Source organism: Rhinatrema bivittatum, chromosome 1 (assembly GCF_901001135.1).
Source record: "Rhinatrema bivittatum chromosome 1, aRhiBiv1.1, whole genome shotgun sequence".
NCBI classification, from domain to species: Eukaryota; Metazoa; Chordata; class Amphibia; order Gymnophiona; family Rhinatrematidae; genus Rhinatrema; species Rhinatrema bivittatum.
Window position 1 is genome coordinate 746,874,568 of NC_042615.1, and position 19,072 is coordinate 746,893,639.

General features: G+C 42.6%; 1 protein-coding gene across 6 annotated transcripts in view; it reads left to right on the forward strand.

Annotated features, from left to right (window-relative positions):
* Positions 1-19,072, forward strand: part of FYB1 (FYN binding protein 1) — a 290,377-nt gene that overhangs the window by 192,655 nt on the left and 78,650 nt on the right. For all 6 annotated transcript variants that reach the window (XM_029578325.1, XM_029578343.1, XM_029578354.1 and 3 more), the window contains exons 6-7: positions 8,761-8,807; positions 17,869-17,992. In XM_029578325.1, coding sequence (XP_029434185.1) covers positions 8,761-8,807; positions 17,869-17,992 — 171 coding nt within the window. The remainder of the gene's footprint in view (positions 1-8,760; positions 8,808-17,868; positions 17,993-19,072) is intronic.

Sequence of the window (19,072 nt, forward strand, 5' to 3'; positions counted from 1 at the left end):
CACTCTACATCTCCTACTGTAAGAGGGGCACTTTCCACTCAGGGTGAGTTTTGGGGGAGGTGGTGTTACAAGGGCCTAAAGACCCTTGCGCCCTAGGCAGACCAAAGTAACACTGCCCCCCCCCCCCCAAAACCCACCCTCTCTCTCTCTCTCTCTGGTTCCTTGTCCTGTAAGCCCCACACTTGAGCCTGAAAAATTTGGGGTTACATGTGTAAGTCTTGGCCCTGCCCCTTTTCTGCCTCCTTATTCTTGACGCGTGTAGGGGACCGTTTTTGCGCGAGCAACGCTTTTAAAATGTACCTGTATGGGAGCACAGATGCCAGCAGTAGCTAAATCTCGGCCTTCTTTCAGTCGCCTTTCATTGGTGGCCTTGCCTTCACCACAGTTGTCCAAATCTGTGTGATTTCTTGGTTGGATTACTGTAACTCACTTTACACTGGGCTGCCAAACAAACTAAACTGATGCCTTCAACTCATTCAAAATATGACAGCTTGAACGTTGCTAAATTAAAGTAAATTCAAAAGCATCACTCTTATCCTAAAATCGTTGAACTGGCTTCCAATGTTCCATTGAGAAAAGTTCAAAATGCTTGTACTAGCTTTTAAAGCCCTCAGATGTTGTACACTGCCTTACTCCATATATCCCTTCCCATGCTCAATAATTGTTACCACAATTCCACCTGAACCTCACAATTACGAGAATGAAAACCTCAGGATCATTTTCAATGCTATGAAATGCCCTACCACTAGACATCAGACTAGCACCTAATCCTCTAGTCTTTAGAAAACCGTTAAAGATCTGGCTCTTAGTAGTAGCTTTTGGTTCAGAAACCATAAAATAGCTCACCTCATAAGAAAGGCCCATGGCCCTCAGAAAACAAATTCTGTCTTCTGATGTGAAGAAAACCTGCTCCTAGTCACCTTAAATAAGACTTTCTGATATGATATTATGAGTGAGTTGGGCTTGATTTGACCACATTGTTTCTAGAGGGCGTGTCTTCTTTAGGATATAAGCAAATGGCTATTGGTGCTGCACATAGATTTATTTTCTTATCCCCATCCCCATCAATCTCTCTCTCTCTCCCTCCACCAGTCCCTCTCTCTATTTCCTTCCACCAGTTTATCTCCCTTCACCAGTCCATCCTTCCAGTTTGTTTGTCTCTTCTCTCTCTCTCCTCTCTCCAGGATATTTCCACCAAGTTTGTCTCTCTCTCTCTCAGTACATTTCTACCAGTCTAACTTTCTCTCCCTCCACCAATCTTTCTCCTTCCAGCAGGCCATCTCCACCACTCTCTCACTCTCTTTCCCCTCCATCAATCTCTTTCTTCACATTCTCTCGGTCTTTCTCTCCACCAGACCATCCTGGTCAGTCTCTCTATCCTTCTCCACCAGTCCATCCCCACCAGAATCTCTCTCTCTCTCTCCACCAGTCCATCTCTGCCTATCTCTCTCTCTCTCTCTCTCATCCTGCCAGTCTCTCTCTTTTCTCTCTCTCCCCAGTCCATCCACCCAGTTGCTCCAGATCTAGCTGTGTGGTACTTTTAATTTCACTATGTAAGTTATTGAATATAAAGTACATTCTTGCACATTTACTGCTGTGCTTTGCAATGATATGTATTCCATTTATATCAGTAACCATTATTTAATGTTTTATACTTTGGGGTAGATTATAAAAGAAGCGCGCATGGCCTACATATGCGTGCGCTACCCGGTGTGCACATGTACGCCTGATTTTATAACATGCACTCAGGCTTGCACATGTTATAAAATCCGGGGTCGGTGCGCGCAAGCGGGTGCACAATTGTGCACCTTGCGTGCACCTTACGCTCTGCCTTTCTCCGTTCCCCCTAACCTAACCTTCCCACCCCTTCCACTAACCTTTCCCCCCCCCCCCCCCAGCCCTACTCTAACCCTCCCTGACTCTTGTCTTAACTTTTGCGCCTGCCTCTGGGATGGCGCAAGTTGCGCGTGCCGGCAGGCTGCCGACACGCGATCCTCTGACACAGCCTCTGGCCCCACCCCGGCTCCACCCCCAGACCGCCCCGCCCCCAGACCGCCGCTTTTGTAAACCCCCGGGACTTACACGCTTCCCAGGGCTTTACGCGTGTCGCCGGGCCTTTTTAAAATAGGCCCGGCATGCTTAACCCTTTTAAAATCCGGCCCATTATGAATATGCCTGGTGGGCACATAATTATTTCTTTGTTATTACATTAATAGCGTTTCTATATATGGCATGAATGAAAGGGAAGCATGTGGGGGTCTGTGAAAATTTTGGAGTTTGAAAAGGGGTCCACATTTCCAAAAATGTTGGGTACCCTTGCTATAGATCTTTGTAATGAATTTGCCTCTTATTTTGTGAGAAACTCTTATGGATCAGAAATGAAGTAATCCCTATGATGGAGTCAGTTGAGAAACCCTCAGGGGTGACTTACTCCTTTATATTCAAAGCTAATAGAGGGGGATTTTATGGGGTCTGATTATCTTAATATTGCTAGGTTGGGAAGACTGTTGGAAACTGTGTTGAATGCTAACTCTTTAATTTTATAGGATGAGTTTAGGCTTACTGATCTTCCTCTTTGAAATTAATTCTAGGGACTATGAAGGTTATGCAAGCAGAACTGGTTATTTATCTGGCAACCTTCTAAAGGGAGATGATGGTTTTCTGCTGGATAGATTTGTTTTCATGTTTAATGCCTTATTTCTCTTCTGGAATCTTTCTAAAAATGTTTAAGAAAATGATAATTAAGCCTCTGCTTTAAAAAGATAATCTTGATCCATTGGACAAGAGTGATTATCAGCCTGTCTCATCTTTCTTATGCCAGTAAAATTCCTGAAAAAGTTGTTGTATCCCAGCTGACTGAATTTTTATTTTGTAATGATTTATTGGATAAATTTCAGTCAAGGATTTGAAAACATTAGGGTAAAGAAATTCTACTTACATCTCTAATGGAAGATTTGTATAGAAAATTAGTTTGTGGAGAGGAATCATTAGTGGTTTATTTGGACCTGTCAGTTGTATTTGACATGGTTGACCATGGTCTTCTACTGAAACAGTTGAATACCTACTTTAAAAAATAGGTCAGTCTCTTTCCTTGGGTGATTGTCATTTGTCCCTTTGGGTTCTTCCTTCTTGAGTGCACCAAGGTTCAATCCTCTCCTCATTATTATTTAATATCTGTATTTTACCTTATGTAGATTATTAAGGTCATTTCTGGGTAGACTGGATGGACTATTTTTGTCTTTATCTGTCATTTAATATGTTACTATGTTACTATACTATATTGGCTACTGTTATGAACTCTGCCTGCGGGTTTCCCCGCGAGCAGGCTCACTTACCACACTGTCTTTTCTTTGCCGACGTGGCACGACGCCGCCGTCGGCTTGCCCACGCAGCCCGGAGGCCGCCCTGCATTGTCCTGGCTTCCGCAGCTGGAGCCGCGGCCTTCTCCGGGGCTGGGACCGCCCCCGACGCTGACTTCTTCTTCGCGGCTAGAGGCCGCAAAAGCCCCGGGCTGGAGTAGCAGCTGGAGCCACCCCCGGGGCCTTCTGCAGCGGCTGGAGCTCATTGGGCCTGCGTCCCAGGCCAGCCCTGCCTCTTCTGACATTGTGCGTCAGTGCAGGCCGCTGCCCGCGGTCCTGCACAGCTTCCTGCTTCTCCTAGGCGCGCGGCCGCATCTTCCTTCAAGATTTAAAGGGCCAAACACAGGAAGTGTCTTGGCCCCACTTTGGTGACTGTTTCCTGCCTCAGCCCTATAAAGGGCTGCTCCGTCAGTTGTCCAGGGCCTTGCATCGTGGAATCTTCGCTCTGGAGGCTCCTGCCTGTCAGAGCCTGGTAAGGTCTTCCAGTCTTGTGGAGCTCCTCATCGTGATGTCTTCTCGTCATGCCATGTCATGTCTTCATGCCTGAGGTCCTCGTCCAGGTGTCCTGGTGTCTTGATCTTCTACGTCCTGATGTTCCTGCCTTCCTCGATGTTCATTCCTACGTCTCTTTTTCGCTCTCGAGCCTTCTGGTCCGGTAAGCCGGGGGTCCCTCAGATGAAGTACTCCTGAGTGGACTAGCCTGCTGGTGGACGGTTGTCCTGTGCTCCTGAGCCGTCATGTCCTGGTTGTGTGTTCCTGCACTGTCCCGCTCTCCTCGTGGTCCGTGACCAGTCTGCTAGGGCTGTGTAGGGCGTGCAGTGGGACAGGGTGGTCCGCGACTCAGTCCCGCGGGTGGCCAGAGTAGGGCGCCCTGAGAGACAGTGCCAATGTCCGCCTTCCTTGCTTCTCGTCTCGTCTGGATTCCAAGCCCCTTGTTGTGTCTGCCCTTCAGCGTCATGTTCTGATGTCGTTGCATCGACCCTGGTCCGGGATGCCGTCACATCGACCACTGGTCCGTGATGTCTTCGCATCAGCCTTGGTTTCAAGTCTCGTCTGCGATGCCGTTGCATCGATCCTGGTGTCATGTCTTCATAGTCCTGGTGTCATGTCTTCAGCCCAAGTCTTCGTGCCATGTGATGCCGTTGTATCAACCCAAGTTTTCATGCCATGTGATGCCGTTGCATCAATCTTCTGGTCTTCATGTCAAGGTCCATCTGCCCTCAACCTCAGGCCAGGCCTGCTGCTCCATGCTGCTCGCAGCAGGTCCGAAAGGGCTCGGAATGGTCGGAGGACCATTCAACTTCCAACATCCTCGGATGTTGGCCATGGGAGCTTGCCAGCCTGGCGGAGGGTAGACCGTTAGGCTCGGCCCGGAAGGTCTGGGTTGGGCTGAGGCCCATGGGCACACTAAACCACCCGAGCACAACAGAGTGCAAGGCCTTTCGAGGCAGATATATAACAGCTACTTAGGAAAGTTAGCTTGTTATCCAGCTAATTTAGCTGGGATATTCAGCAGCATGATCACACCACTGATTATACTTGGGATAAGTTTTTCTAGCTAACTTTAAGACTGTTCTTCAGCTGCCCTAAAGTTATCCAGCTATGTTAGTGGGATAACACTGAAAATTGGGGTTTATCCAGGTAATGTAGCCAGATAACCAGCCATGCATCGGAACTCTTCCATTCCATACCAGACTTGTTCAACTAACTATTTAGCCAGATAAAAAGTTAGCCAGCTAAGTCCAGGATGATCTGACTGGCAGGATTTTTAAATCCCAGCATTTGTCCAGCTAAGTGCCACAATTTAACCAGACAAATGCACTGAATATGAACCTCTAAATGTCTGGCTTTGAACATGGCTGTTATCTACTGTGCCATACATCATGTACTTGAATGTACACCTAAACCTGTTATCCAGCTCTGATTTTAAATAAATGTTCATTTTACGTACTGACAACTCCAGTACTGGGCTAGGGGCAGTGCTGAAACAAGGAAAAACGAAGAAGAACATCCAAACGCTTCTCCCAAGTGAGGTTGGATACTCAATGGTTGAAAAAAGGGTGTGTGCAGGAGAGGGCCTTAAAATCCTTGTGGTTCTACTTATTGTGAAGACGGTTGGTACAATTAATGGATCATAAAATAGATATGTAAAAATAATGAATCAAATTCTAGGATAATGTGACAGTTCCTGGCCCTGCAACCCTTCTGTTTCAAACTGGATCACTATCCTGGTAAGGTAAATGTAAATGCATGTTTCTTTTCTGCGAAATTGCACTTCTCAGGACAAATGTTCAGTCTCAGGGCTTTAAGCCAAGAGGTTTGTCCGTTTTGTAAAAAAAAAAAACCACACATGAAAGTCTAGCAACCTAAAAGTAAGAAGTCATCTGCAAGCCCACACACATCACACATGCCTTTCCCTTCCTAGATACAAATCTCGAAAATAACAGGAAGTGGAGTAGAGCAGAAAGGACTTTTAGAGTCACAACCAAAAGCGGAAAACAAGGAAATCTTCAGTTACCATTTACAAACTGAAAGCCAAACAAAGCTCAAAAGTGACATGTAACTTGAACTGTTTGAAATGGATACTTGGAAGCAGCTAGCTTAACCTGGATCCAACAGTGAGAGAATTGCCCTGTATATTAGCAAAAGCTCAGATAAAGATAGGTCTGTCTTCAACCCCTTACTAGAATTTTTATTTTGGTTCAAATGAACCCTCATATCTCTGACATATAGTATCTGAGGCTGTTTATTCACCTGAATGAAAGCTAAAATCTTGAGGTGCATGTGCCATGAATTCTAGATCAGCCTCTGGACCACTGCAAGCAAGATAATCTTTATATTTCTTCAACATTTTAATTAAGATATCCTAAGTAAAGTCGGTTATGCAGGAAATGCCTTTTTCATGTCCCAGATCTATTCACTGAATTTCTGAAAGCTATGCTGCCAAAGAGTAGAAGATCTGATTTTAAAGCCAAAGCAGATAAGTTGCTCCTTACCCTCTGGGGAGTCCTCACTATTAAAATTGTGAGGATATTACTTCTGTTGAAGGTGTTTGTTTATCATTCCTTTCAGAATCTATTCTGAATTTTTGACAGCTTGCTTTTATGTTGTGAATAACTTCCATTTCATTTCAATATGGATGTACCAGGCAATTTTACCCTTATTTTTCCTATGTATCGTGATTGCTGACCTTCTCATTTCATTTGTATTTTTGGAGCTTTATTCTTTGGATTTAATTCTGAGACTGTTATTTCTGTATTGTATATGTTGTCAAAGAAGATTACTTATTTGTTTATATTCTAGAAAATCTAATTAAGTAGAATATTTTTAAAATGGTATCCCCTACAAGTTTTCGTTGATCTTTATTAATACCAACTATATGGTAACTGATGTTATAAGCTTTGCCTATATTGTAACTTGGATTTCTCTGGTAGGATAAGTGATTTTTAAGACAGAAAACTGTGAAGTAAATGTTAATGTATGCAATTCCTAGCAATCTGTTAGTGTATTTGCGATGGCTTTATCAATTATACCAGTAAAATTAGGATAATGAGTTTTTCCTTTTTTATTATATTAAATATGATCAGTGACTCATTATGCAGCATTACTATGCAGAAGACCTGGAGTGATCTGGGATTTCTTGCTTTTCAAGTCAACACAACCACCAAAGAGGATTCAGGATGCCAGAAAAGATTCAAACATTTATTTTTATTACAAGAATTTATTAAATAATACAAATACTGTAAAATCCTATCCGATTTAATGATCAGCAAATTCATGCTTCCATCAAGGGAACTCATGTTTGGCGACCATGAGGAAGGCACACCTTTGCCATGATCAGTCAAAGAGAGCTATCATAGATTATTGAGAGAATATTGCTGTACATTAATACTGCAAGCAATTGTCACTGGAAGCTGTGACACTGGAAACATCTGTTAAAAAATAAAACTCTGTGAACTTATCTATATTTAACATTAATTTAGGGACATTAAGTATCTCTGCCAATCTGACACTTATGATCTCTTATTGCCAATATGTGATGGGCATAAGTAATGATACATGGACAATCTAGGGCTGGGGGAAGGGATAAGAGGGCGAGGGAACTCATATTTGTAAAAGTATGGTTAATAATTTGATTGTTTAACTTAGATGATGGTTGCTGTACCGGTGTGTACCGGCTTTATTGTTATTACTGATCATAATAAAACTTTAAATTAAAAAAATAAATAAAACTGCCCTTTTCATATCTTTGATATAGCATTGTCACAGTGGGAAATACTAAATGCATCAAATCTCTAACGAGACATCAGGTGCCCAGTGCTTCTAGAATCAATTACATGCATCACAATTTGAAAAAAGAACATCTAAATGTTAAAATAAGCACCAATTTCAAAATCTCAGCTTCCTATGGTGATTACAGAGCATGTTTACATTAAAATCTTAATCTAAAAATGGCTTTTAATAAATGTTTGAACCTTTTCTGTTGATGTGACTCTCAAGTTAAACAGTTTTATGGTAGTTATAGGACAATATGGGCATGGGCAGGCATGATGAATCCAAAATGTCTTTTCATTCCTGTATGTCCCATGCCCATATGGTTTATTCAGCTGAAAATTCAAAAAAGTCCAAACTCATGTATCTAAAATGAAATTTAAAAGAGTGTGACATATTTGAAAAAAAAAAAAGAAAATCACAAATTCTTTGAGTTTTTAGTGATTTTCTATCTTTTTACAAATATAGGTCAAAGGCTCTTAAATTTCAGTTCATGCTTATATGGTGCCATAAATACCATAAAACTGCAACTCATGTCAGTGAAAATTGTACAGCCTAGGCTGGAGTTTTGCTATATAACCAGGGTTAACATCTCTAGTTTTGTGGAAAGCCAGGTGTTTCTAATGTTCACAGAGTAGATAAGGCCTTCATTTAATGTGCCATCTGAAAAACAGCACACTCATCAACTAAGGACCTGAATTTCAAAAGCATTTGCATGCTTAAAACTGGGTTTTACACATGAAAATTCACTTTACCTATGTATGTGGGCTTTTGAAAATTGCTACAATATATGCCGTTGAATTGTCCATAGGTTTTACCCGATTAAAGTGCACTTATGCGGGTAAATGGCTTTTGAAAATTGCTACGATAGTAGGTTACATTTACATGCGTAATTCCTTTGAAAATTCACCTGTTAGTGTTTCTTTACCACATGCTGAGACATTGGGCCTGTATTGGTTTAAAATCCAGAGGGGCCTCTCCTGAGCCACTATGACATCCCCTTCCCTAGAAACCAATGTATTCTTGAAGTCTTTTATACAAAAATTGGTCAGGCCAATGACTACTAAACTTCTGAGATATAAAAAGGGTTAGGTTCCAAGATATTATTAAACATTATTTTTTATTGCAGAGTGAAGAAAGTGATCAAGAGATGTATGAAGGAATCGATGACTTCAGGTATGATCGTAGTACAGTAAAAGCCCCATTATCTGGTACTCAACCAAACGAGAAACTCAATTAACAAGCAACTGCAGTGGGGATTTATTTCTTTTTTCACTGCTGCCAAGAAGGTTTAAACAGGATGCTAATCAACATTAGGGAGCACAGTAGGTTTGCTCTGCTCTGTGCTCTGCCCACTCTTACATCAACCCTCTTCCCTCATGTTCCCTGCAAGGGACAGGAGGGAAGTGGTTGGATTTGGGAGCGGAGCAGCTTTTCTCTGCTCTGCTCTGTGCTCCATCCACTCCAGCATTGCTGCCTGAAGCAGGATGGGGGGGGGGGGGGGGGTGTCTCAGATAACTGGCATATTTGGTCAACCAGCATGGACCATTCACCATGCATGCTGGGTAATGGAGCTTTTCCTGTATATTCATTTTCTTTCCTCCTTACAATTTGCAATGCAAAAGAGAAAATTCTTGCAAAAAAAAAATAAATTATAAAATTTTCAGATATGTTAACTAGAGAAAAAAATCTAGCACAGTAATTAATCCATACTACAACTGCCTACATAAGGAACACAATACAAAATTATTGATTCGAGGTGAAGATTTGTATGCCTTCATGTTCATTTTATGTATGAGCATAAAGCACAATAAAAATACATTATAAAAGAAAAGAACATATAAATAATAGAACATAGTATACTTTGGGTATTTAGCAACCTATTAGGTCCATATTCATTCATTGGATAGCAAAGTTAGCTAGATAAACTTATCCAGCTAGCTTTGGAGGTATTCTCAATAGTGCAGCTGTACTATTGAATATACAATAACTGGCTATCTTAAACTTAGCCAGCCAACTTTATCTGGCTAACTTTAGGACAGCTCCTGGACCCAACAATACTACAAGGTCATTTATCAAATCGCGTTAAGGTGTTTTTGCATGCGAAAAATGCCTTAATGCACGTGATAAGCACCATAACATATGGTGTGATGCAAATTTTTTAAAGGGGAGGGATTGGGGAGGAGTCAGGGGGTAAGATTTCCGAAAAAGTGGACTGGCTTTGTGAAGCCAGAATGCATGATATCGCACAGTTTTAATGCCAAAAATAACTATACCTTTTATCAGTTGTGTTAAGCTGTGTGATATTGTACATAACACAACTTGCAATTTTTTCACAAATTCCATTTTGGGGTTGGGGAAAGGGAGAAAGAGAGAGAGAGAGAGAGACTATCTCTGGGGGTAGTACCATAGTAAGCAGCTATTTATGCTAGTATAGGAAGCCCACCTAGTAAGACGAGGTGAGGTTTAGGTAGTAGTGTAGGGGTTAGGGGCCACTTTTAAATGCAGAGTGAGACGTACGAACCGAACACTCTTGTGAAGATTTGATGTCCTTCGGAGTGAGGAAACTCACACAACGATCAGATTTGTACAATGTTCTCTCAACCTAGCTTGATGTTACCGAGGTAGAGAATCCATCAAGGTAGGTTGAGAGAACATTGTACAAATCTGATCGTTGTGTGAGTTTCCTCACTCCTAAGGCCTCCCCACCACCCCCAACCCCTCTCCAGAACCGCCATGTATTTTAAATCAGGTTCCGCATCAGGGCTGGGGCCATTTTCCAAAATGGTGCTGACCTGATCATGTCCCAGCCAGTCATATTGCTGGGGCAGTGCTGACCTGATCATGCCCCAGCTAGTCATATGGCTGGGCTAGGATCAAGTTGGTGCAATTTTGGAAAATGGCGCCAACTGGCTGGGTGCAAAGATGGAGTGGGGGTTTGTTTGATGGACTTCAGCAGGCCTGGTAGTGGGAGGGTGCTTGATGGATTTCAGGGAGCTAAGGAGTGGGAGCCTCAAGTTAATTTTATAGATGGGGGGGTTTCTGAATGGATATGGGGCAGGGGCGGCCATCATTGCACCCCTAAAGTTTTATATTTTTTACTTTTTGAGGGAGATGGGACTGCCTCAACTGGAGGCCCCAAGTTGAGACAGGTGACACCACTGACCCCTGCTCAACCTCACCGTTTGCTGCATCTTTTATTTTTTGGGCCAGCAGCCCTTTAAGGAGATGGTGGTCCTATGAGATTGGGGCCACCATCTCTTTAAAGGCTGTACGCCGCATTCTTTCGTGCTGCAGTGTTTGGCCACAACACAAAAGAATGCACCATAGAGCCACAATGCTTTTTGGGGGGGAGGGGCCCTACTATCACAGTAACACTCCTCCGCAATAATTGGACCCCTTCTGCAAGAAAACATTGTGGCTTACTGCATCTAGGAGTAGGACAGAGAAGAACAGAAGGAAGCATCTGAATTGTCCTTATCTGATTGGGTCATCTCAGATTTATGAGAAACCATAAACATTTTTTAAATGATCTTGGTTAAAAATTATGTAATAAGACTCCTTATCACCTATTCCTCATTTAAGCAGGAAACCACAGTGAAAAGATTGCGAAGCAGACTCCAGGCGAAGACGTGGAACTTGAGACTGGAACATGGCGAAGATTCAGTAGAGGCCTGCACCTGGGCATGCCCTACACAGCCACCTGTGGCTGGTCGTGGACCACACTGGAGCGGAACAGGTTCTGACAGAGTCTTAGGCATGGTTGGATGTAGACACAAGGGAACTCCATAGACCGGGAACAAGATACTCAGGAACAAGACTTTAAAAACAGAAGTCTCCCGGAGGCTTTGCACTGCAGACGAGAAGAAGGCCTTGTACCCCGAGGCACCCTACACAGCCTCTCTGGGGCTGGTCACGGACCATGACATGGCACGCCAGGAAACGTGGACAGACGAGGGACCTCAGAACTGGACAAAGAGCTGAAGATGAGACTGATGAAGTCAAGACAGGAACATCGAACATCAGGAACATGGAATATGGCACCTCAGGACTTGAAACATCAGGACATCTGGACACGAAACATCTGGAACATCAGGAACAGAAGACAGGTGATGAGGGAGCTCTGACGAGGGACGAGACCAGGAACATCAAGTAGACGAGATTCAGGAACATGAAGAACATGGAACAAAGATCCATCAAGGCACAGGAGACCACTGAAGAACTGAAACGGAAGGAAGATCACAGACACTGTGCAAACCTGATCTGAAGGCCCTGAAGAATGGCAGCAAGGCTCTTTTATAGGGCTGAAGTGGAACAGGCTGATGATGTCATCTCAGAGGGCCACGGTGCTTTTCCCACCGCTGCCCCTTTAAAAGTTGAACTGAGGTGCGTGCCCACGCCTAAAGAGAAGCAGGAAGAAGCAGAGGTGCATCGGCAGTGTCCCGCCACGTGGGAGGCCTGAGAAGGAGCGGCTCCCTGCTGTGAAGCGGGAGAAGAGGCAGGCACCGCCAGGGATGACTTCCCTGCCGTTCGAGGACCCCGGCAGCGGTTCCAGCCACGAAGAAGCACATTGGCGACTCATTCTTGCCGCACAGTGCAGGAGATGGCCGTGGCCTCCGGGCCGCAGAGGATAGAATTGGCAGCGGACTGCTGCGAAGAGCTAGAAGAGAGGTAGGGAGACTGCCCACACCTTTCGCAGGCAGGCTCACAACAGAAGTTGAGGGGCTGGGCAATGTTTCTTGTCATTTTGTTTTTTAAACTGCTCTGTTGCTTGCTCTAGGAGTAAGTGTCTTCTGCCAAAGTTCCTGGAGTTCATGCCCCATCAGGTTAGCTGCCGGGCAAGTGACATAAATCAGAATAGATCTTGGTGTACAAGGATGATGTCCAAACACTCTATAAAAGGACAATGAGCCAGTGAAACTGTTTATGTGGTTTTTATGGCAGAATTCGGCCAATGAGAGAAAGGATGCCCAGTTATCCTGCCATTTGTTCACATAGGCTCATAGAAAGTCCTTGAGACTCTGATTTACTCACTTGACTTTCCATTGCTTTGGAGGTGGTAAATCGAAGTGAAATACAACGTAATTCCAAACTTCCTGCACAAGCCTTTCCAGAAGCGGGCTGTAAACTGCACTTCCCAGTCTGAGAGAATGTCGAGTCTGTGCAGACAGACCATATACTGGACAAAGAGTTTACAACAGAAAATAGTGAATTCTAATATTTAATGGTGTAAAATGACACAGTGCTTCACAATTACACCAAAGTGAAGAAAAACCCACAAAGGATATGTTTATAAGGAGCTCACTAATGTTCACTTAGTAATGGTTATCTAGTGTTTTGAATCATACACTGCTACTTAAATGACTTGTGGCTCTATCCAAAGGAACTGTTGGTGTCTGATAGTGATTGGCCAAAGCCTCATGGATGAAGCTGCCGCCAGTGCTGGTATCCAAGAAGGCAAGAGAGTATACGAGAATGTCCCCAACAGAGAGATGTACTGGTATTAGGAGTTGTAGTGAGGTGCAGGGATGACCTAGGGTGGCATCTCTCACCTAGCTTATTTAGGCAATGACTTGCAAAATGCCCAGAAGCAGCACAATTCAAGCACAGGTTGAGATTGTGTTGCTTTTGCTTCTCCTCCCCAGGACAGTTAAAATGGTCAACCTGCATGGCCTCTACTGGTGCTGGTCCCAGCTCAGGAGGTGAATAGGAAGTCACGGGCCGCTGGAAGTTCAGGGTGAGTCGGAGGGGGCAGTAGGCCAAGCCCCTTTCCCAGGTCCATTCTTAGAACCATATATCTAGCCAAATGACTAGACTGATTAGGCCCTCCAATGACTCTCACAGAGCATCCTTTATGCACTCAGAGAGCCTTTGCCTGAAGATGGCAGTCAGATTGTCATTGCCTCACTGACATTCAGAGGCCAGGGTGCAGAAGACCACTGCATACTCCCCCACAGACCGAGAACCTTGTCTGATCTGCAGGAGTTCGGATGCCTTGGAAGCTGTGCAACCAGGCTAACATAAGAACATAAGAAAATGCCATACTGGGTCAGACCAAGGGTCCATCAAGCCCAGCATCCTGTTTCCAACAGTGGCCAATCCAGGCCATAAGAACCTGGCAAGTACCCAAAAACTAAGTCTATTCCATGTAACCATTGCTAATGGCAGTGACTATTCTCTAAGTGAACTTAATAGCAGGTAATGGACTTCTCCTCCAAGAACTTATCCAATCCTTTTTTAAACACAGCTATACTAACTGCACTAACCACATTCTCTGGCAACAAATTCCAGAGTTTAATTGTGCGTTGAGTAAAGAAGAACTTTCTCCAATTAGTTTTAAATGTGCCCCATGCTAACTTCATGGAGTGCCCCCTAGTCTTTCTACTATCCGAAAGAGTAAATAACCGATTCACATCTACCCGTTCTAGACCTCTCATGATTTTAAACACCTCTATCATATCCCCCCTCAGTCGTCTCTTCTCCAAGCTGAAAAGTCCTAACCTCTTTAGTCTTTCCTCATAGGGGAGTTGTTCCATTCCCCTTATCATTTTGGTAGCCCTTCTCTGTACCTTCTCCATCGCAATTATATCTTTTTTGAGATGCGGCAACCAGAATTGTACACAGTATTCAAGGTGCGGTCTCACCATGGAGCGATACAGAGGCATTATGACATTTTCCGTTTTATTCACCATTCCTTTTCTAATAATTCCCAACATTCTGTTTGCTTTTTTGACTGCCGCAGCACACTGAACCGACATCCTCTTCAGTAAACACCGAAGCAAAGAAATCATTTAATCTTTCCGCGATGGCCTTATCTTCTCTAAGTGCCCCTTTAACCCCTCGATCATCTAACGGTCCAATTGACTCCCTCACAGGCTTTCTGCTTTGGATATATTTTTAAAAGTTTTTACTGTGAGTTTTTGCCTCTACAGCCAACTTCTTTTCAAATTCTCTCTTAGCCTGTCTTATCAATGTCTTACATTTAACTTGCCAATGTTTATGCTTTATCCTATTTTCTTCTTTTGGATCCTTCTTCCAATTTTTGAATGAAGATCTTTTGGCTAAAATAGCTTCTTTCACCTCCCCTTTTAACCATGCCGGTAATCGTTTTGCCTTCTTTCCACCTTTCTTAATGTGTGGAATACATCTGGACTGTGCTTCTAGAATGGTATTTTTTAACAATGACCAGTTTTTTTCTAACAATTTTTCTCATTTTATCAAAGTTTCCCTTTTGAAAGTTTAGCACGAGAGCCTTGGATTTGCACACTGTTCCTTTTCCAGTCATTAAATCAAATTTGATCATATTATGATCACTATTGCCAAGCGGCCCCACCACCGTTACCTCTCTCACCAAGTCCTGTGCTCCACTGAGAATTAGATCTAAAATTGCTCCCTCTCTCGTCGGTTCCTGAACCAATTGCTCCATAAAGCTATCATTTATTCCATCCAGGAACGTTATCTCTCTAGCGTGACCCGATGATACATTTACCCAGTCTATATTGGAGTAATTGAAGTCTGTAAACAAAAAAGGGAACTGTACTTTAATTCAAAATATTGCCTATGGTGTCAGCAAGCCAGACATTGTGATTCAATCCCAAATCCAACCGGACCTCTAATCATTCACCATCACTTAAAAAACTCTTTAATTATTTTTGTATGAAAATATTTTTTTTTTTATGTGTTTTTCTTTTTCTTTAAAAATTAGTCAAAACGACTTATATATTTCACTCCATTAATGACGTGAAGACAAGAAATAGCTGGCATTCTCTCAATGTGTTGTATACAAAAACGCCCAACACGGCCGATGTTTCGCTTATTTAAGCTTCCTCAGGTGCATCTAGATGGATATAAACATAGGAGTGTTTTGCCTAGAAATTTAAAGAGACAGTCTTAGCAGCTTTCAATAGGGAAAAATAAAGAACAGTACTTATCTGACCGCCATAGGCTACCGATTCAAATCGGGTGAAGAATCAGGAACGCAGGACACAGGAATCAAGAACTCAAAGGCAACATGCACTGCTAAGGCAGGAGGCCTGTTGCTGAGGTGATGTAGTACTTGAGACCCTTGCTTAAGTGGGCTGACGTCATTGTAGGGCGCCACTCAGTGTTTCCCACCTCGGGTCCTATATAATGTGTGCATATGCACCATGCCTAAGGGATGGCAGTGGGTGCAGCATCTGGTGGTGTCTCGGGCTGTGCTGGACACTGGACAGCATTCAGAGCTGGAGGCTGTGTGTTGACCCCGGGACGGGTCTGGCTACGTTGGGGCTGAGTGAACAATGAGACAATATTTCAGTCCATTATTTAACAAATACAATTATGTCTGCCTTTCCATACTTCTGTAGGAGTCTCTGTAATATCAGTTTAGATAAAAAGTTTTTTCCCAAGCAAATATAATTGATTTCTATTTTTTTCTAATTATCTGTTTTCCTCCTTTGACGCCTATATGGTTGGTTATTGTAAGGGATTTAGAAGCCATTCAAATTACACAGTTCAGTGACTGACGTGTATATTAGAGCTTTTGGTTTTTTGCTTTTAATTTGTTTGCTTTCATCATAGTCAAAACATACACAGTATGCATCCTGCACCCAGTTCCAGATACTGGTGACCTTAAAAGAACAACACTGTAGGTAAAAAAAAAAAAAGATAACAAGGGTCATGCACATTGTAATGAGGCTGATAATTTGGTGTGCTACTCTGAGCTGGTTACTGTAAAACCTGCATATAGTGTTCATACATTTTTTCCAAGAATAAACAGGACTTGTGCATGGCATCTGATTATTTTTATATGCTGAAGTTGGAGATTTATCTAAGTATTGCATTTGAATTTAATTACTCATCTTTCCAAACAGTTCAGGTACAGTAAGAAGGCCCCTGCCCCACAGTGGGATTGTAATCTAAGGTGGTATCTAGGCAAAGTACCTTGCTTAAGATCTCATTGAGCATCAGTGGGAGAAGCAGAATTTGAATCCTGGGTTCCCTGGTTCTCAGCCCACTGCTTTAACCACTAGGCCATTCCTCCATTCCAATTGGGGTGAATCAAGTTTTTAAGTGACAACAATATGACTTCATCAGTTAAGGCACTAAATATACTTTCTGGACCTAATCCCTGCTGTAAGCAGTGCTATCTTGCTTGGGGTAGTGCATGATGCACTTATGCAGTCCCATCAAAATCATATTGGAGATGCTATAAGTCTATAGTAATGAACAGTGTATTAGGCAGTCATCTATGAAAAGGAATTGATTTTTTTAATCATTATTCTATAGGTGTAAAAATACTTAGACTTTACTACAAATATAACTGCACTGTTATTCTCAGCGGCACTGTCCTCACTGTGAAAGCTTTAACCTGCTCCCTAGTAATCTCCAAAATTGATTAATGGGGCCACCTCCTTTCTGGGCTTGCATGAGTCCCCTCTTCTATTTCCATCAATTCATTAGTTCATGTAAAATGCTTTCATAAGGCTATTTTCCTCTCCTGTTGTGCTTGTCTACCTCATCCAGTGACTTCCAAGATCCTTCTGCGTTAATTAAAAATATTTCATATTTTTTCCAAATAATTTAACTTATTTTCTTTTCTCAGTACAAAATATATCTATATCTGTTCTTCCCTACCCCTACTTCCCTACTAGTGTTCTCAGTTTTACTCGTCTCTCCTCTCACTGCCACTTTGAAATTAAGGGCTCTGTTTGATTGCAAGCCTAATTTCAAAAGTGTGCAGAATAATTGCTTAAACACTGACTGAGTTGTGTACTTCTCAGTCATTTACATAGTTCTTAGGCTTCCTCAACACAACTGCTGTAACTTTCTTATGTGCTTAGTCTGAAATCTTTACAATGGCAATCTATGGGAGAGGTTTCAAAAACAAGAAAGCCTCTGCTATGGTGATACAATATTTCAGGGTGGTGCTGTTCAGCCGGATGGAAGCATACAGCTGGAGCACCGTGGATATACTGCATAAAATGCATATTTTTCATGGCCAAAGCAAAAATGTCCTGCTTTACAAGTGATTTCTGAGTTACAGAGCAACAGAAGGTTGCAATTAAAGGTAATAAAATGGAAACAGCTTTTATGAAGCAGGTGAAGCCTGATCCACTCTCTCCTCGCAAAGCAATGCAGGAGCAGGTAACAGAGCCTACCTTAAGTGAGATAATGAAGGAGCTTCAGGGCATGAAAAGTACGCCAAAAGACAATCACAGGGCTATCGAGGTGATATAATATTTCTTTATTATCTAAGATCCCCATCGAGAAAAGAACAAGAAATAAGGAAAGAAAAAGAAGAAAAGAAACGGCAAGAGCTGGAGAAAAAAGAACAGAAAGAGAAAGAAAAGAAAGAACAAGAAATAAGAAAGCGATTCAAAGTAAGGTCTATTTCTGACAGTCTAGACAGGATGTGTAGTACCTAAGACAGTGTGAAAGAGGATGTGTAGATCAAATTCCCTGTGATCTCCAATACCAGGAAAGTTTTCGAATTTTAGAGGGGACGTGCACTAGTGCTTAGATCTGTGAAGTTAGATCGATATTGAAGAGGTTTTTCTAGCTATCTCTGGGAGTTACCTGGACACTAGTTCAATCTCCCCCTCTGCTCCTCCCCACTGACTGGCTACACTTAGTCTGGAGAAATCAGTGAATGTGCAAAAATTTAGCCAGATAAAAGTAGGCAGTGCTGGAGGCGTTCCCAGGAGGTGGTTTAACTTTCGGCCAGCCAACATAACCCGGGCAACTCTCGTCAGCCAAATAACAGGCTTTTATCCGGATATATTCAGTGGCACGTTTATCTAGATAACTGCCACTGGGTATCCAAACAAAGTTATCTAGATAGCCTTATCCAGATATCTTACCTGCTCATTGAGTTTTTAAATATGGACCTCTAAACTCTCTGACACTTATAAATTCAAATCCTATAGTCTCGCTGACTCTGAATCACCTTAGACCAGCCAGTTTGTTTGCATCCATTTGTTCCACAATTTACCCAACTGTTCCAGACTTTTCCCATGTCATCAATGTGAACTGGAGGTGCCCTGTTCCAATGTGGTTGCATTTGCTTCCTTAGATGAGTGCGTTCATGGTAGGTACAAGAGATAGCATTCACACTCTGAAAAATGGTATGAAATGTAAACTTTATTTAAATTCAGTAAATGATGACTGGTTGACATTAATGGGAAGGGGATCAACTGCTACAAGTGCTACTTATCATTTGCATAACAGTACTAGGTGTACTCAGCACTGTACAGATGTACATAAGAGACAGGACTTGCTTCATTGTGCTTACAGACTAGTCAAAACACAAAGACATCAACAAGTAACCTTTTGAATATTAGTGCTGTGTAAAGTTGTGTTCCATGATCTCAGAATCTACAACACAAGTTCCCTAAGCTGAGGTCATTTAGTCTCATGTGGCTTACATTGAGGTATTTTGAAATTTCCTTCCTCTTCAAACT